This window comes from Poecilia reticulata, chromosome 4 (assembly GCF_904066995.2).
Source record: "Poecilia reticulata chromosome 4, P_reticulata-male-v2, whole genome shotgun sequence".
Lineage (NCBI taxonomy): Eukaryota > Metazoa > Chordata > Actinopteri > Cyprinodontiformes > Poeciliidae > Poecilia > Poecilia reticulata.
The window spans coordinates 23,066,680-23,080,958 of NC_088833.1; the positions used below are offsets into that span (position 1 = coordinate 23,066,680).

The following is a 14,279-nucleotide window of genomic DNA, read 5'->3' on the forward strand; positions in this document are numbered from 1 at the left end:
TCATGACTCTGCCTGTTCCATGATGTTTTCTAACGAATTGCTGAGGACGTCAGCAAACAGCTGCAGTCAATCTGGGATTAAATTACAGACAAACGGATTCTGTTTACTTTTCAGATGGCTCCCGGAGACACCTGGTTGCACTGGCTTTTATTTATGAGGATTAGAGTAAAGTGGGGGTGAATAAATATGCATACCACACATTATTTCTGAAATCTAAATCATGCATAATTTCACACCCAAAGCTGAGAACAAAAATCTAATGAAATTTTAGGTTAAAAAAGACGATTAAGAGGTATAATTACTTCTCTAAGGCGCCGTGCATGCTAGAAGATTCCTAAACCGAAAACTAACCAAGCAATACGTCTGCCGTAATAGTCTGGGGAGACGCACAAAAGCTGTAGTGGAAGGTGCAGCACAGCTCATGGCGAAGGGAGGCAGCTCTGCTTCTAATAGCCATGGCAAAAGGAGAGGACAGAGTAAGGCAAACACTCTCAGACAGCTAGAAGAATTATTCAATAAGCGCTCTGCTTTTCTCACCTTACAGTTCCCGGCTTTATTAATATAAATACTCACCGCTGTGCTACCTGAAATCCCCTGGCAACTCCATATCAAGGTATTAACGAAAACTCAAGCTTTAGTCGTCATGCATTATTTACAGCCTTATCCAATTAACGCGGAGGCAGGCCTGCGCCTCCGCTCGCTCCAATCTCCATCTACGTCTCAGCCAATTAAGGGCCCGGCTCCTCTGAAGGTAGACGCTAATGATCACAGTAGAGGGTGGGGAACAAACAAGACCACAGCAAGGAATCGGGCGGGGGGAAGATGGAGAAAAGACAGTGAGGTGAAGAGTTTTCTCTCTCTCTCTCTCTCTCTCTGAAGCTGCTGTGATGGGAAACTGCCAGGCTTAGGTTCCTTCCTATGGACTCATCAGAGGGCTGAGCTAACTCTGCCACAGCACACTGCAGGATGTCTGCTGGATCACAGCAGTCCTTTGCAATTAAAAGTGACATGTTGAGTTTTTGATTAAGGAGAACGCTTTGCTTTGCTTTGCCGTGGATGCGATGCATTCTGGTGAAATGTTCATCGCTAAAGCATTGAGGTTGTTGCCAACGACTGGCACAAAATAGGTATTGATATTTGATTTGCTGCAATATTAAAAACTGCATTTAAAACAAACTGACATTCCTCTGAGTGGAATCATTTCAGCCAAATAAATAGCATCTTCATAGAAGAAGAAAAAAATCGAATACACTTTTTATTGTTGTTGCTACAATAGCGGTATAATAATACGTCAAAACTGAAAACAATATAAATAAAAACAACAGATTGAACAAAAGAAAAGATATTGAACAAAACATAATTTCTATCCAGCGGTCTATGCTTTTTACCTGAATCTTTTACCCGATGGGAGGAGCTCAAATTTTCAACAAGTTCAATGGGATCATGGGAGACGATTCGATCTCTAGGAGCCAGAGGCCAAATTTGAGATGTCACATTGCCAACTTAAGTTTCTTTTAAGTTATGTTTGCTATATATTGCATTTTTCTAAAAAAAAAAATAGTAACTTGATTATTCTATAAAATGCCACTATGTGCCTGGAAAATACATGATGCCACCCATTTGAAAAGCACTTTCCAGACTTTCACAATCACATGACTGTCTCCCTCTAGAGACATTCGATTGGCGATGTCTAGGTTAGGATGACTTTCTAGAAACTAGCCGCTGATTATATTTGGACAGCTTTGACAACCAGATGAATTCACAATGAAGGGAAAGCAGCTTGTGGTAAATTCTCTCTTTTGTCATAAACCAGACTTATTATTCAAAAAGCAGATTTGGAAATTACTTTTAATTCAACATATTCTCCATTTAGATATGCTTAGCGCCCTCAAATTGAAAAACAGTATCTTGCAGGCTAACAAACAATTTTTTTCAGTCTGTAAATTACGTGTTTTTTTTTTTTTTTTTTTTTTTTACAATTCTTTGATTCTATTAATTCCACATTATCCCTTTAAAAAACAACAACACACACACGCACACACACACACACATATAGACTATACGTCTCACATCCGCCCAGTCACAACCTGAGCCTGAACTGGTGCGGTTGAAAAATGTAATGTAGACGCTCCTGACATGGTTCATAGAGCCCTGCAATAAGTCCTCAGTGTATTTTATTAGACGCCTTATCTGTAGATGCTACAATGTTTCCAGCTCCCTTTTTCCTTCTTCCCTTTGTCAGGCTCCGCTCTCACAATTTAATATCATGTCTGCCTGACCCAGGAGATTCTTGCAGCCCGCTTACCCTGGTGAAGTGGAGTGAACGCAGCCGAGGCAGAAGCACTTACAGTTGGAAGCAAGCAATTACAGCCTGAAAGGGGCTTATTATAAGTTTGTTTTGCAGCGTTTCTGCTCCGGGTTGATATTTTTTCTCTTTCTTCTTAGTCTGCTGCCGACAGATTTACAGCAGCACTGACGAACTTAAGCAGTGCTCTAAACGCTGCCGTGAAATCACCCGAACTTACACCTAATCGTCACATTTTATTTATTACATGGGTCATTACGTAGATGATCAAACCAGATTAATGTGTTTAATTATTTCCACTTCCATCAGCGTGCAAAGTAAAACTATGTAATTACCTATTTGGATTATTAATAGGACAATTATGTCTGGCTACAAGGCTCTTATGGTAATGAACCCGCAACTCATAAACCTCACTTAGGCATAAGGCAACGGAGCACCTTCTGAATAATTTACGTCCAGTTTAATGTTTTATGCATGGACATCTCTGTGTATGTTCTGGCTCGTGCTGTAATTTGTTGTGCCGCCGCACTTTTAGGACATGTTAGGCAAGCCAGAGAGAGAGCTGAGCGAAGATGAATGCTGCATGCATGCACCGGCCCCCTCGCGGATGCGGATGCAGCTGCAGCGCTGCCCTTAAAAAAAAAAAAAGCCACCTCATACCAGCCATGACTCACTCATGCAGACAGAATGAATTATTGGTTTATAGCTTGTAAGCTGATATGGTACAGTGGACCACTTAATCTAAATAAAATGACCCCCAGATGGTGCTGGTCACAGAGCTAATTATTTGACTATCGTGTTGCAAACGCTCCTGTTTGTTTCCATACGTCCTCCACCGCTGCAGGTAACTGTATATCAGCGAGAGGCTGTTTGGAGTAAAACACTCCACAGGGACTGAGAGCAATGAAATTACGTTTAGATATAGGCTCTCAGTTGCTGTGTGTGTGTGGGTGTGTGTGTGCGTGTGCGGGGGTGTGCGCGTGTGTGTGTGCATTTACCTAATTGGGGCCTGCCATAGCAATGCATAGCCTGCCATAGTCTCCATGCATGGCATGGCAGGCACCTATTGTTCTACACCCAATAGAATGTCTCTTTATTATTATAGTTTATTTATTTTTCTTCCGTCACGTCATGCGGCCCGTACCGCTGCGTGCACCCCCACAAAAGTGGTATCAAAACGTTCAGCTTGATCCCTAGAAGGGAGCTATTACTTTTAGTGGGATTCTGAGTTAAAATGACGACATAAATTGATAAAAACGAGAAAAATCGAAAAATCAGTAATCTTTCTCTCTGAAACGCACACACAGCACAGTGGATTTCTGACTCCAAAACTCTTTTAACTCCCCCTCACAGGCACAAATATCGCCCTATTGGTCTAAAAGTCGGTCATGACATAGATACACATGCCTGCTCCCGTAAAATATTTTAAAAATTTTGCTAGGGCTTATGGTTTTTTGTCAGGGTCCTTGAGACCGACGCTGGGTGTCTCACAAGTATAGAAACTCCAGCATACTGTCTGACAGAGAGAGCCAGCCCAGGTCCAGATAATTAATTACCATAGCAACGGGGCCCAGAGAGAGGCAGTGAGTAGTCTCACAAACAGGCGCAGTGACAGGTCTCACAATGCATTGTGGGAAGAATACACATTTCCTGTGACGTCATATTTTGCTTACATAAAATTATTATTTTTCTGAATATTTGAGTGTGAATTAAAATCCTTAGTATGAAGGCTGACTTTATTTTTTTTATTATTTTGGACCGTGAGTAAAAACCACATGTGCGAAGCTTATAGTCGTCGGTCTCGGACTGAATTTTATTGTGCATCGGGTTTAGCAATTGTGTTGTTTTAAGGTGTTTTCGCACTGCAAGGAACGGTACAGAATGGAACGGTTTTGACCGTGTTTGCATTAGAACTTGCGACCGGTTCCAGAGAGAAAGTTTTCCGCCGCATCTCTGAGGAAAAGGCTTCGGCCGCTACATCGAAACCATTGTTTAGTTTCAAAAATAATGACATCAGGTACCGCTTCGATGGCGCCCTCGGTGTATATGCAGACACAACAGGGCTGGAACCGTATCGTTCCGTTCTGTTCCGTTCCTTGCAGTGCGAAAACGGCTTTAGTGAACTGTGTCAGCCATAACATTATGGTGATGGACCTGGCAAAAGCTTCAGTTGTTTCACTTTGGTGATGAACCATATCGGCACGTAAGTATTGCACATGTGCTCCTGGGCAAGTCCAACTGTGCAATCTGTAGCTGGAACGTTGGGTCTGAAGTGACGGGCACACTTTTGCACTTTTTCTGTCAACTTTAAACATTTTTGACCCCAAAACATGACGGGCCACTGGATGGATGAGCCTAGCGTCCAACTACCAGGCTTGGGAAGTTTTCTAGGGGAAATCTTGAATTTTTATAATTTTTCAGAATGTTCTCAGACACCTCAAAATAACTGCCTCTTCCTAGTACCGTTAATGCCGCTTGTACCACTGCGTGCCCCCTTCACAATATATACACCAAAACGGTGCGGCTCGATCCCGTGAGGGAAGCTATTGCTTTTGTTGGCATTTCGAGTAACTGTGGCAGCATAATTAACACAAAACGAGGCAAATTAAACTCAAAACAAAAGTCTGACACAAAACAGTGCCACTCAAAATAGACGTAGACTTTTGTCTGCCCCTCTTATCTGTTTATATGTACAGATTGCTTAATATACAGTTATCAGCTTTGAAATAAAATGGTTCTGGAAGTTGTTGGAAAGTATTATTGACATGTTTAGATTGTTTTTTCTTTACATGAGTCGAATCTGTTTAGCTATATTGTGTCTTTCTGTGAAAATGTTGGTGTTCAGGAAAAAAAACCCCAAATATATTGTATATTTTTTATGCAGTAGCAGATGGGGGTTTATCTGAGACTTAAGTGTGTGACATAAGCTGTACCTTTGTATTAAAGGATATAAAACTGTTTATTACAGGAATAAGTATTGTCTAGAATGACAAAGAAAATAACGTGGACACAATGATTATTTTGAAGAAAGAGCAGATATGGTGCTGTCTGGAAATGTTAACTATTTAACCAGAATAGATTCCAGGAGGATTAGTGAAGCACAGATTTGTTTTTGCCTCATCACTCCTACCTGTTCTAGACTTTTTACAGGAAAATCAGCATCTGTTACACCGACACCAGCCGTGATGTGTGGAACACATGCTACGATTTTTAATATGTTTTCTGTAGATGTTGGCATCAGGGCCGCTGCTATAAACTCATTGCATCTCTGAATAGTGCTGTTTATGTTATATCATCTAGTGGTGGAAAAAGCAACAAAAAAACTTATGCTATGTACTTAAGATGGAATATAGGCACATATATTCATGACATGCTTTGATTAAAGTAATTTATCCTCGGTGCAATTCCAGTACCGAAAAATTAACTTTACACCAGGTGAGTCTCTCACCTGAGAATGTGAACCTACTAGGCTGATTCTGTGCCTTCAAATAATTTTAAGTGGAAGATTCATAACTTATAAGTTACAGGAACAGGAGCAGCAGGAGACACTGGTAGTCTCCTGCTGTGGACAACAGAACTGACATTAAAATAAATGAGTAAATACAAAACATTTTAATAAAAACCATCTCCAACAGACATCTTGAATAAGTTGTGGTGAGGTGTTGAAAGGAAACCAATGGATAGCAAAATGGTGCAAAATTGTCATGAAACATCTGTAACGAAATCGTTTCATTTGGTATTAGTCAGACTCCATTAAATTATATTTCTATAATTTTAAAATAGCAGTTTAACCTGAAACCTGGCATGGCTCGCCTCAATAAAGCCAAGCTTGTGCTAAGATAGTGGCATATTTTCCTAATGATTGTAAAACTGTGATCTGTTTTTATTGGCAATTACAAATCCATAAATTTACATCCTCACCAAGTGTTCGAGTCATATTAATCGCTTCTCCGTGTCTCTTTCTTTCTTGCAGAATTTCTTCCTTCTGATCCCATTGAGAATTCCTCACCTTACAAACATGTCAACAGATCTGGTCTTCAGGGTCCCAGACAAGGCCATTTCCTTGCTTCCGTCTCCAATACTCACTTCCACTGGCCAATTAAGTCAGAAAACGGTCACAAACGAGGTCGTCCTGCGAATGTGGCCTACCTGGATGAGCAAGAATCTTGGGAGCCAAAAGAATCTAAAGCAGGACCTGTGGAGTTGATAACGCTGCCCGACCCCCTTCATCAGGAGAACCTGGAGAACTACTCGGGTGAAGGCAAAGATCAGGATCTAGAAGGCGCTTTGACTGACAAAGGCAGAGCTGTGTCAGGAGAAGAGAAAGACGTGGAGGGAAGTGGAAATGGAAGCAGCTTTCCGGCTGGCTTTGAAATGAAAGTCAACACGCTGGCCAGCATCGGTGTCAAACTAAGTCCCACGCCCAAAGCTTCACCCAAACCAAGCAGTTTTGTGACACTGGGAGAGCACACTACTCTGTCTCAGTGGCTGTTGGTTAATCAACCCACCGTCTCTCCTCAGGGTGCCATGGAGTCAGACACAGCTGAGGAGGCAAAGGGAGAGATACTTTATGTCCACAGACCGACTGAGATGCTCTCTCTGCCGTCTTCTTTGCAAACACAAGATGAGAGCAAAGAGACGGGGATGGCTTCCACACCTGCAGCTTTTCTGGAGGTACTGACATCTTCTGAGGTGACCACAGTGGAGCATTTGGCCACAGAGCCAAACATAACAGACCCTGCCACCACAATCATTATCTCAGAAAATACTTCAGACACCTCTTCTGCAGAGGAAGCATCTATTTCCATTTCATGGGTTCAGGAAAAGCAGGAGAACATTAGTATACCAGACCAGCAGAACCCTCTCCTGGTGACTCTGTTGCCTACTGAAGGAGCTCAAACTGGAGTCGTTCAATTGAGCACCAAAGCCACAAACTCTGAAATTGGCCTGACAGGAATGGAATCCAGATCTGCAGTTACTGAATCTTTTGTTGTGGGAAGTGTCCGGACGCCTTCCACAGAGTTAAAACCGGAGGAGCTCAGAACCACAGAGGCCACAGAGGACAAGGACACAAGCAACCCGTTTGGCGGTCTTGTACCTGACTGGGCTTTTGGCCTCATCCCATCAGGTAAGTTCCTTTTACATTATCAATGCATTCATTTTCTGGTAAAGTCACATCTATCGGTGATTTTTCTTATAAATAGGAATTTCCTTAAGTGCCTTGCGGTGAAAATATGTTTTGTCTCTGACTGAATTAATCTATTTTTGTGTTTATGTCACTCTTAAATGTTCTCCGATTGTGAACAATTACCCCTCGTTAAATCACATTTTGTGGTTGACATTTTATATGATTACGCTCAATTATATATAAACAGCTTTTGCATAAAAGCTTTTTAGAATCCACCAAACTGCCCACAAATCAAGATCTTAGAGGTTTTAGTTTTGTGGTCATCATAGAATAACTGCAAACAATACATGCACACACAAAGAACGCAGAAACACGGTGGGTCTTACTTGTGTTCAATATTCAAACACAAGAACGAGGCAAAAATTGAATCCATGGAAAAAGTTCCAAGGTGAAAACTACAGGTTGTTTTGGGTAAAAAAAAATTTTGTCTCTTAATAAATAAAACCATAATTTTGTTTGATATTAAAATGTATTTTAATTAGATGTCTAACATCTAACTGTGGCAAAAAAAATAAATAAAATAATAACAGAAGATATCCGGAAGACTCTGTCTGTAGGGGACTTGATGAGAAGCAAAGGATTAAAGCGCCAGCAGGATGTTATCATTGCTGCATGGATGCCATCTGACTTCAGAGTTTCTATCAAATGTCTCAAATTTAAAACATCCAGTCCCCTGTTTCCTCCCCTGTGTCGCCTGTTGTTTCATTTTGCCTGTCCCCTCTGCTTCCTTGTCTAAAATGGATTTTTATTCAACCCTGGTACTCGTTTTTTTTTTTTTTTTTTTAGATTTCTCCTTCTTTTTCTTGTCCTTTCTCTCACTCCCACGCTATTACAGAGACAGCTGCAGACAGCGAGGCACTGCAGCGAGGTGAGACCAACTAGGTCTTAGGCAAGTAATTAGTGGGTCAGAGTGAGTGCAATTAGATGAACTGGGGAGCGACGGAGAACCTAGTGCCCGACAAATCAATGCAGACACAAAGATGGGACTTGTAATTGACTGCGGTCTCTTCACATTTTCCAGTTTGCTCGCATTCACTCTGTCCCAGTTTTGGGTGCTGGCCTCAACTTTTTTTTCTCTCACGCATTCGTTGTGCACATGACAGGAATATTCAGTTGTTGTTTTTTCTCTGTGCGCTTTTATTGATTTTCTCTCTTTTATTTCTTTAATTGAACTTGCTACTGTGGCAAAGTAACGCAAAGTAGATGAACAAACATTGCTTTCTATAGCCACTTAGTCCCATCCATCCATCCATCCATTTCTGTACACCTTGTCCCTTAGTGGGGTCGGGAGGTGCTGGTGCCCATCTCCAGCTAACGTTTTGGGCGAGAGGCGGGGTCACCCTGGACAGGTCGCCAGTCTGTCACAGGGCAACACAGAGACAGACAGGACACACAACCATGCACACACACACCTAGGGACAATTTAGAGAGGCCAATTAACCTGACAGTCATGTTTTTGGACTGTGGGAAGAAGCCGGAGTACCCGGAGAGAACAAATGCATGCACAGGGAGAACATGCAAACTCCATGCAGAAAGACCCCAGGCTGGGAATCTTCTTGCTGCAAGGCAACAGCTTTACCAACTGTGCCACTGTGCAGCCAAAAGGTTTTCATTGTAATGTATTACAGGAGAAGTATGTTTTACTATTCTACTACTGTGTTTGTCGTTTTAAAGTTGCCTAGTTGTTTTTGCATGATTGGATCTACCGCAGAGACAGTAATTTGCTGGGATTTATAAGTCATTCATGTTTTATCTACAAAGACCAGAGTGCTGTATGTCATTGTAGTTTGTTTTTTTTGCCTTTATTGAGAATTGTGCTCATGTTCACTGTGTGATTTGAAGCAGTGGACTCGCCTGGATCCATTTAATAATAGCAACCAGGGGATGTTCTGAATAGATCATGGTCTCAACAGATCACCTCACAGCAAAAGACCAAACACTGTTTGCTCCAGACTGAGTGCGTGCACTTAATATATTCTTTGTGCTTGCCGTCTAGCCTGACAGTGGCCCATTATGCAGCCATTTAATTTAGTGAATGTGTAAATATGTCAGATTGATTTGTTCGCCAAACACAAGCTGATTCATGTAGCTTCATGTCTGAAGGTCATTTTCTGTCATTTATTACATCAAATCTTGCCATGTCATTCCGCTGCGGCTTGCATAATAACATTTAGTGAAATCAGTCAGGACAAGAAAATGTTTTTCTCCATCCAACTCATGTTTCACTGGTGCGACTGGCCTCGCAGTTGGCAGGGAATAAGAAGCACAGCGCCACCTAGCTGGTGTTGTTTGCAGCTGTTGCTTTTTGGTGCGGCTGAAGTCACAGCAGACAGAGAAGAAGGAAAGGGTAAGAGGACAGAAGGAATGCGAGAGGTGAGCACGTCCTCAATGATGCTGTCTGTATGAGTACATACATCTTTTTAATCAATGATCAGAGATTACACTGACACACACAACTACAGAGACTTTATTGCTTCTCTCCATCTTTGCCTTGTTCGTTTTTTTTTGTTTTTTTTCTGTTTCGCATGTCATTCATTGTTATCAGGCCAGGCTCAGGCCCCTCTGTGCTCTGTTTGGCAGTATATTGCTTTTGATAAGACACTGGACTACTACATAACTCCACATGAACCTTTTGCAATTCCCCAATGCGGTAGCCTCCAGCTAAAAACAACACAAAGTAGTACACACACACACACACACACGCATACACATATTATCCAGCTAAATCTAAGCAAAGAAGCACAAGCGAGGCAAGTTCACGCTGGAGAAAAATTCAATAATTTATCTTTTGTGTCACACCATTAAAAACAAACACAGAAACACACTCAGAAAATGTCTTAATTCCTCATTTCATACCCTGCAAGTCAGCGTACACGTTTCGTTTTATATTTCTTTTGTAATAACTCTCTTGCTTTCATACTGTTCAACTCCCAACCCGAGATTTCACAAAGTTTTGTAACAGTTAGTAAAAAATTACAGAATTGATTTCCAGTCCAAAACATGCTAGCTGTAATGGAAATTTACAGCAAGGAGGCTAGGCAGCGCTGACATCCAGCCCCTCTTGGGTGATGAAGCAACGCTGGGGCATATAGTATTATTGGCTATCTATCCAGCCTCTAAATTACTGATGCCAGTCTGATGCTCTGGCAAGCAGGGAACAGGATGCCTCTGAGTTATTGTCATCTTGACTAAAGCCTTGTCCCGGACTAAAGATGGATCAGACCCCTGGCAACATCAATAACATGGCAGCCAGCCCACAACCAAATTAGAGCGCTAGATTTGGAGGAGAAGAGCCCGTACGATGAGTGTGTGTGCTGGTGTGTGCATGTGACGGGGACAGCCCTGTGGTGGCAAATTGTCAGATTGGGTATGTGGATGGATGTTCAGTCTGTCTGTTGGGGACCTTGGATGGGCTGTCTGCAGCAGAGCGAGGGCATGTTCTCAAAACTGCATATAGAAGTCTATTGATTTTTCTACTGTCTCCCTGTTGCTCCCGACTTTATTCCCACTAACCTTCTTTTTCTCTCCCTATCACCTGCTTACTTTCTTTTTATCTCCCATGCTTCTCTTATCCTTGACTTTTCCTTTTATTACTCCTCTGCAGTGGTGGAGAAAGTACTCAAAAAATTTACTTAAGTAAAAGTACAAATACACAGTCAAAAATGTACTTAAGTAAAAGTCAAAGTACCACATTAACATTTTACTTAAGTAAAAGTAAAAAAGTACTGGCTTTTAAAAATACTTAAGTATTAAAAGTAAAAGTACTTGCTGAATGCATTGCCTAATCACTAATATCATTAAGTGTACCAATCGTATTTAATTTTAATACATCAGTAATGTGCCATTTTAATGAACAAAGCCACAGATAAAGCATGTTTTTATTGAGTTTACTCTGTAACATAGTTTAGACTTAGATATGTGATTCTATGCATCATCATTTCAGGGATGGAAACATCGTGTCTCCTGTCCTAACATAACATGAACTTCACTTTTTTTGCCACACATTTATTTTGAAAGAAATTCAACTGGCAGAGGAGGACATGGAACCAAGGAGCCTCGTAGCAGAGTTGTAGTCTAGACCACCGAACCAAAGACCAAATCAAAACCAGCACCCCATGCTACATGACAATAAAATTAAGTGCACCTATCAAAATTGCCTCTCAAATTGATCTGAAAGATTCACTTTCCCATAAAAACACCTAGATATTAAATACTTAGAGCTGAAATAAATTTAACCAGTGACAATTAAAACTCTTCTTCATTCTGTTTTGCTTTCATCTCTGTGCCACAATACACAGAGGTCTCCTGCCATCCCTAAAAAAATAACACCCTGGGTGGTTGCCCATATTGCCAATGTCAGAAATTGCACCATTAAACATAGCAATTAACAACGCTCAACTATGAACACTGTCCAAGGCCCAATAAGCAACAAGTAACCAAGCAGGAGGAGCACCGTGACTGTTCTCATCCTCCCTCCTGCTGCAACGTCTGCCACCATGACAGGTGATGAAAACAAAGAGCAATGAGCATGCTCTGTGTTCTTACGTTCTTGTTTTATTTATTCGCCAATTAAATATAAAGATATTTTAATGAAATAAAATAGCTACTGCAGTGTACACAGAGCATTACAAGAACAAAGAACGGCTCTCAGTGAGGCTTCAGCACTATAGGACTTGGTCAAGATCCGTCCAGAAGAATCGGATCGTTCCTGAATGTCATATTTCTATATTGCACTTTGGTCACAGCGTTGTCCCATATATGCAACACCTCAGCCAACACCTCCACACAATAATTTAGCGCATGAGTGACAACTTTTTTTCATCGCAGATGCAACACCTCTCAGTCAATACAGCTAGCTTTGCTAGCATCACGTCCACAGATCTTACCTTTCTTTAAGCTTTCCTTCCAAGTGACGTTAAAAATTGGACGAAGTCCCACCGTCTGTGAAAGCGAAGCGCTGCTGATTTTACATGTCGCTATATCTTATGACTTATGCAGCGCTATTATATTACTGACGCTCAGAGGAAACCACTGCGCATGTATTAGAACTCCGCGTGCGAGTAAAGGTGGAGCCGATGGGTGACAACAGACACTAAGTCACGTTATTGCTGGGATTTTACGGCGCCACCTTAAATCCTTGAACTTCACATTTTAACGGAAAAAAAGAGCAACGCGACTTGGATGTAACGAGTAACGCGACACTTTGTAGAAATGTAGTGAAGTAGAAAGTACAGATACTTACTGTAAAATGTAGTGGAGTAAAAGTAGAAAGTACCCATTATTAAATCTACTTAAGTAAAGTACAGATACACGAAAATTGTACTTAAGTACAGTAACGAAGTACTTGTACTTCGTTACTTCCCACCACTGCTCCTCTGGTCATTGCTGAGGCAGCCCCTGGCATAATGTTTCGATAGCTTCCTGAACTCCAGCGTGCCACAACACGGCGACGTCAATTCCCGTCGAACTGTAAATGTCCTCTGGACCCGTCGAACCTCGCCAGTCACCTCCCTGTAAATCCATCTGCGGATTAATCTGCCATTGTTCGCTCTGCTTCTCCTCAGCAAGTTTCTCTTTTTCTTTCTTCTAATGGTGTAATTCCTCAATTTGTCCATATCAAACACTCTTGCTGAATCTAATCCGGTGCACTTGGCGGCCCCTTATTAAATGAGTGGGATTTGTAACAATGTACCCTTTAGGGACACCAGGTTCCATCATAGAGTGTGATGAAATGGATTTACACACCACTGTGTGGTGAGAGAGAGAAAAGACTTTCTGTATCCCCTTGAACAGCAGAAAGGGTAGAAAGCAGTGACCGATTATACTGTGGAATTATGCTTTTATGCAAACGTGTTAATGACCAAGTGTCGGTGAGATTCTCATTGTCTGATTGCCTTGAGTAAAAATATCAGTGCCAAAGTATATTCACAAAAATCTAGGGTTTTTTCTACCATTTTAAAACAAATTAAAGCCAGATTTGTCTTTCTGTTGTTAAGACTACACAGCATTTTAATTAATGTAATCTTATCAGCCACAGTTATTGAAATGTTTTTGTGTTTTTGGCACTGAATTATTTCCAAAACACACAAATTGGACTTTGCTGTAAGCAAGGGGAAAGTTGAGTTGCCTCCTTTTAGCCAGCTAACCAGTAGTCCATGACAACATTTGGGTTAGGGGCATTGCTTTGCTCCATGCAGCCAGGATAGACTTCAGTCACTCCTGCACTTTCTGTGGCATCTCATTAAAAGGCCTCTAACTTGTAAAAACCATAGGAGTGAACATTTAAGCAGCTTTGGAACCACAACTTTTTAAATCTTGGTAGCTTTAGTTAATTTCAGTAAACTCCAAAAGAACTACTTTTACCAAAAGAAACACTTAAGAATCGGTCCATTGCTGATCGATAGTATTCTGTATTAGCGTGTATTGTGGCGGATGGTATGTTCATGGCGCACACAATTTCTGGTAAATGTCAGAGCGTATTTGGCAAAAACTGCAATGAAAACATAAGAGTCATGCGGTCAACAACCGGATGTTACTACTGCCAGAAAAAATGAAGACGACAGGAAGTGGCAGGAGGATGGGGGCGCTGCATGTTTTTTAATTACTTATTGCCTTGACAAACTTATTCAGATGTAATTTCAATAGAAACGACGAAATTACAAAATTGTGGGGTTTTTTTCAACATTGGCAGAATATCAGCAAAGTTTTGCTCACATTTTTAACGGGACGCAGTTACATTGAGAGAGGGAGCTGCAGCAGCCAGTACACTCAGACTCTGTGTGGGCC

At 41.4% G+C, this 14,279-nt stretch overlaps 1 protein-coding gene across 1 annotated transcript in view; it reads left to right on the plus strand.

Annotated features, from left to right (window-relative positions):
• ncanb (neurocan b) overlaps window positions 1–14,279 on the plus strand; it is a 158,506-nt gene that overhangs the window by 74,885 nt on the left and 69,342 nt on the right. Inside the window, exon 9 of the mRNA XM_008407242.3 lies at window positions 6,279–7,433. Coding sequence (XP_008405464.2) covers window positions 6,279–7,433 — 1,155 coding nt within the window. The remainder of the gene's footprint in view (window positions 1–6,278; window positions 7,434–14,279) is intronic.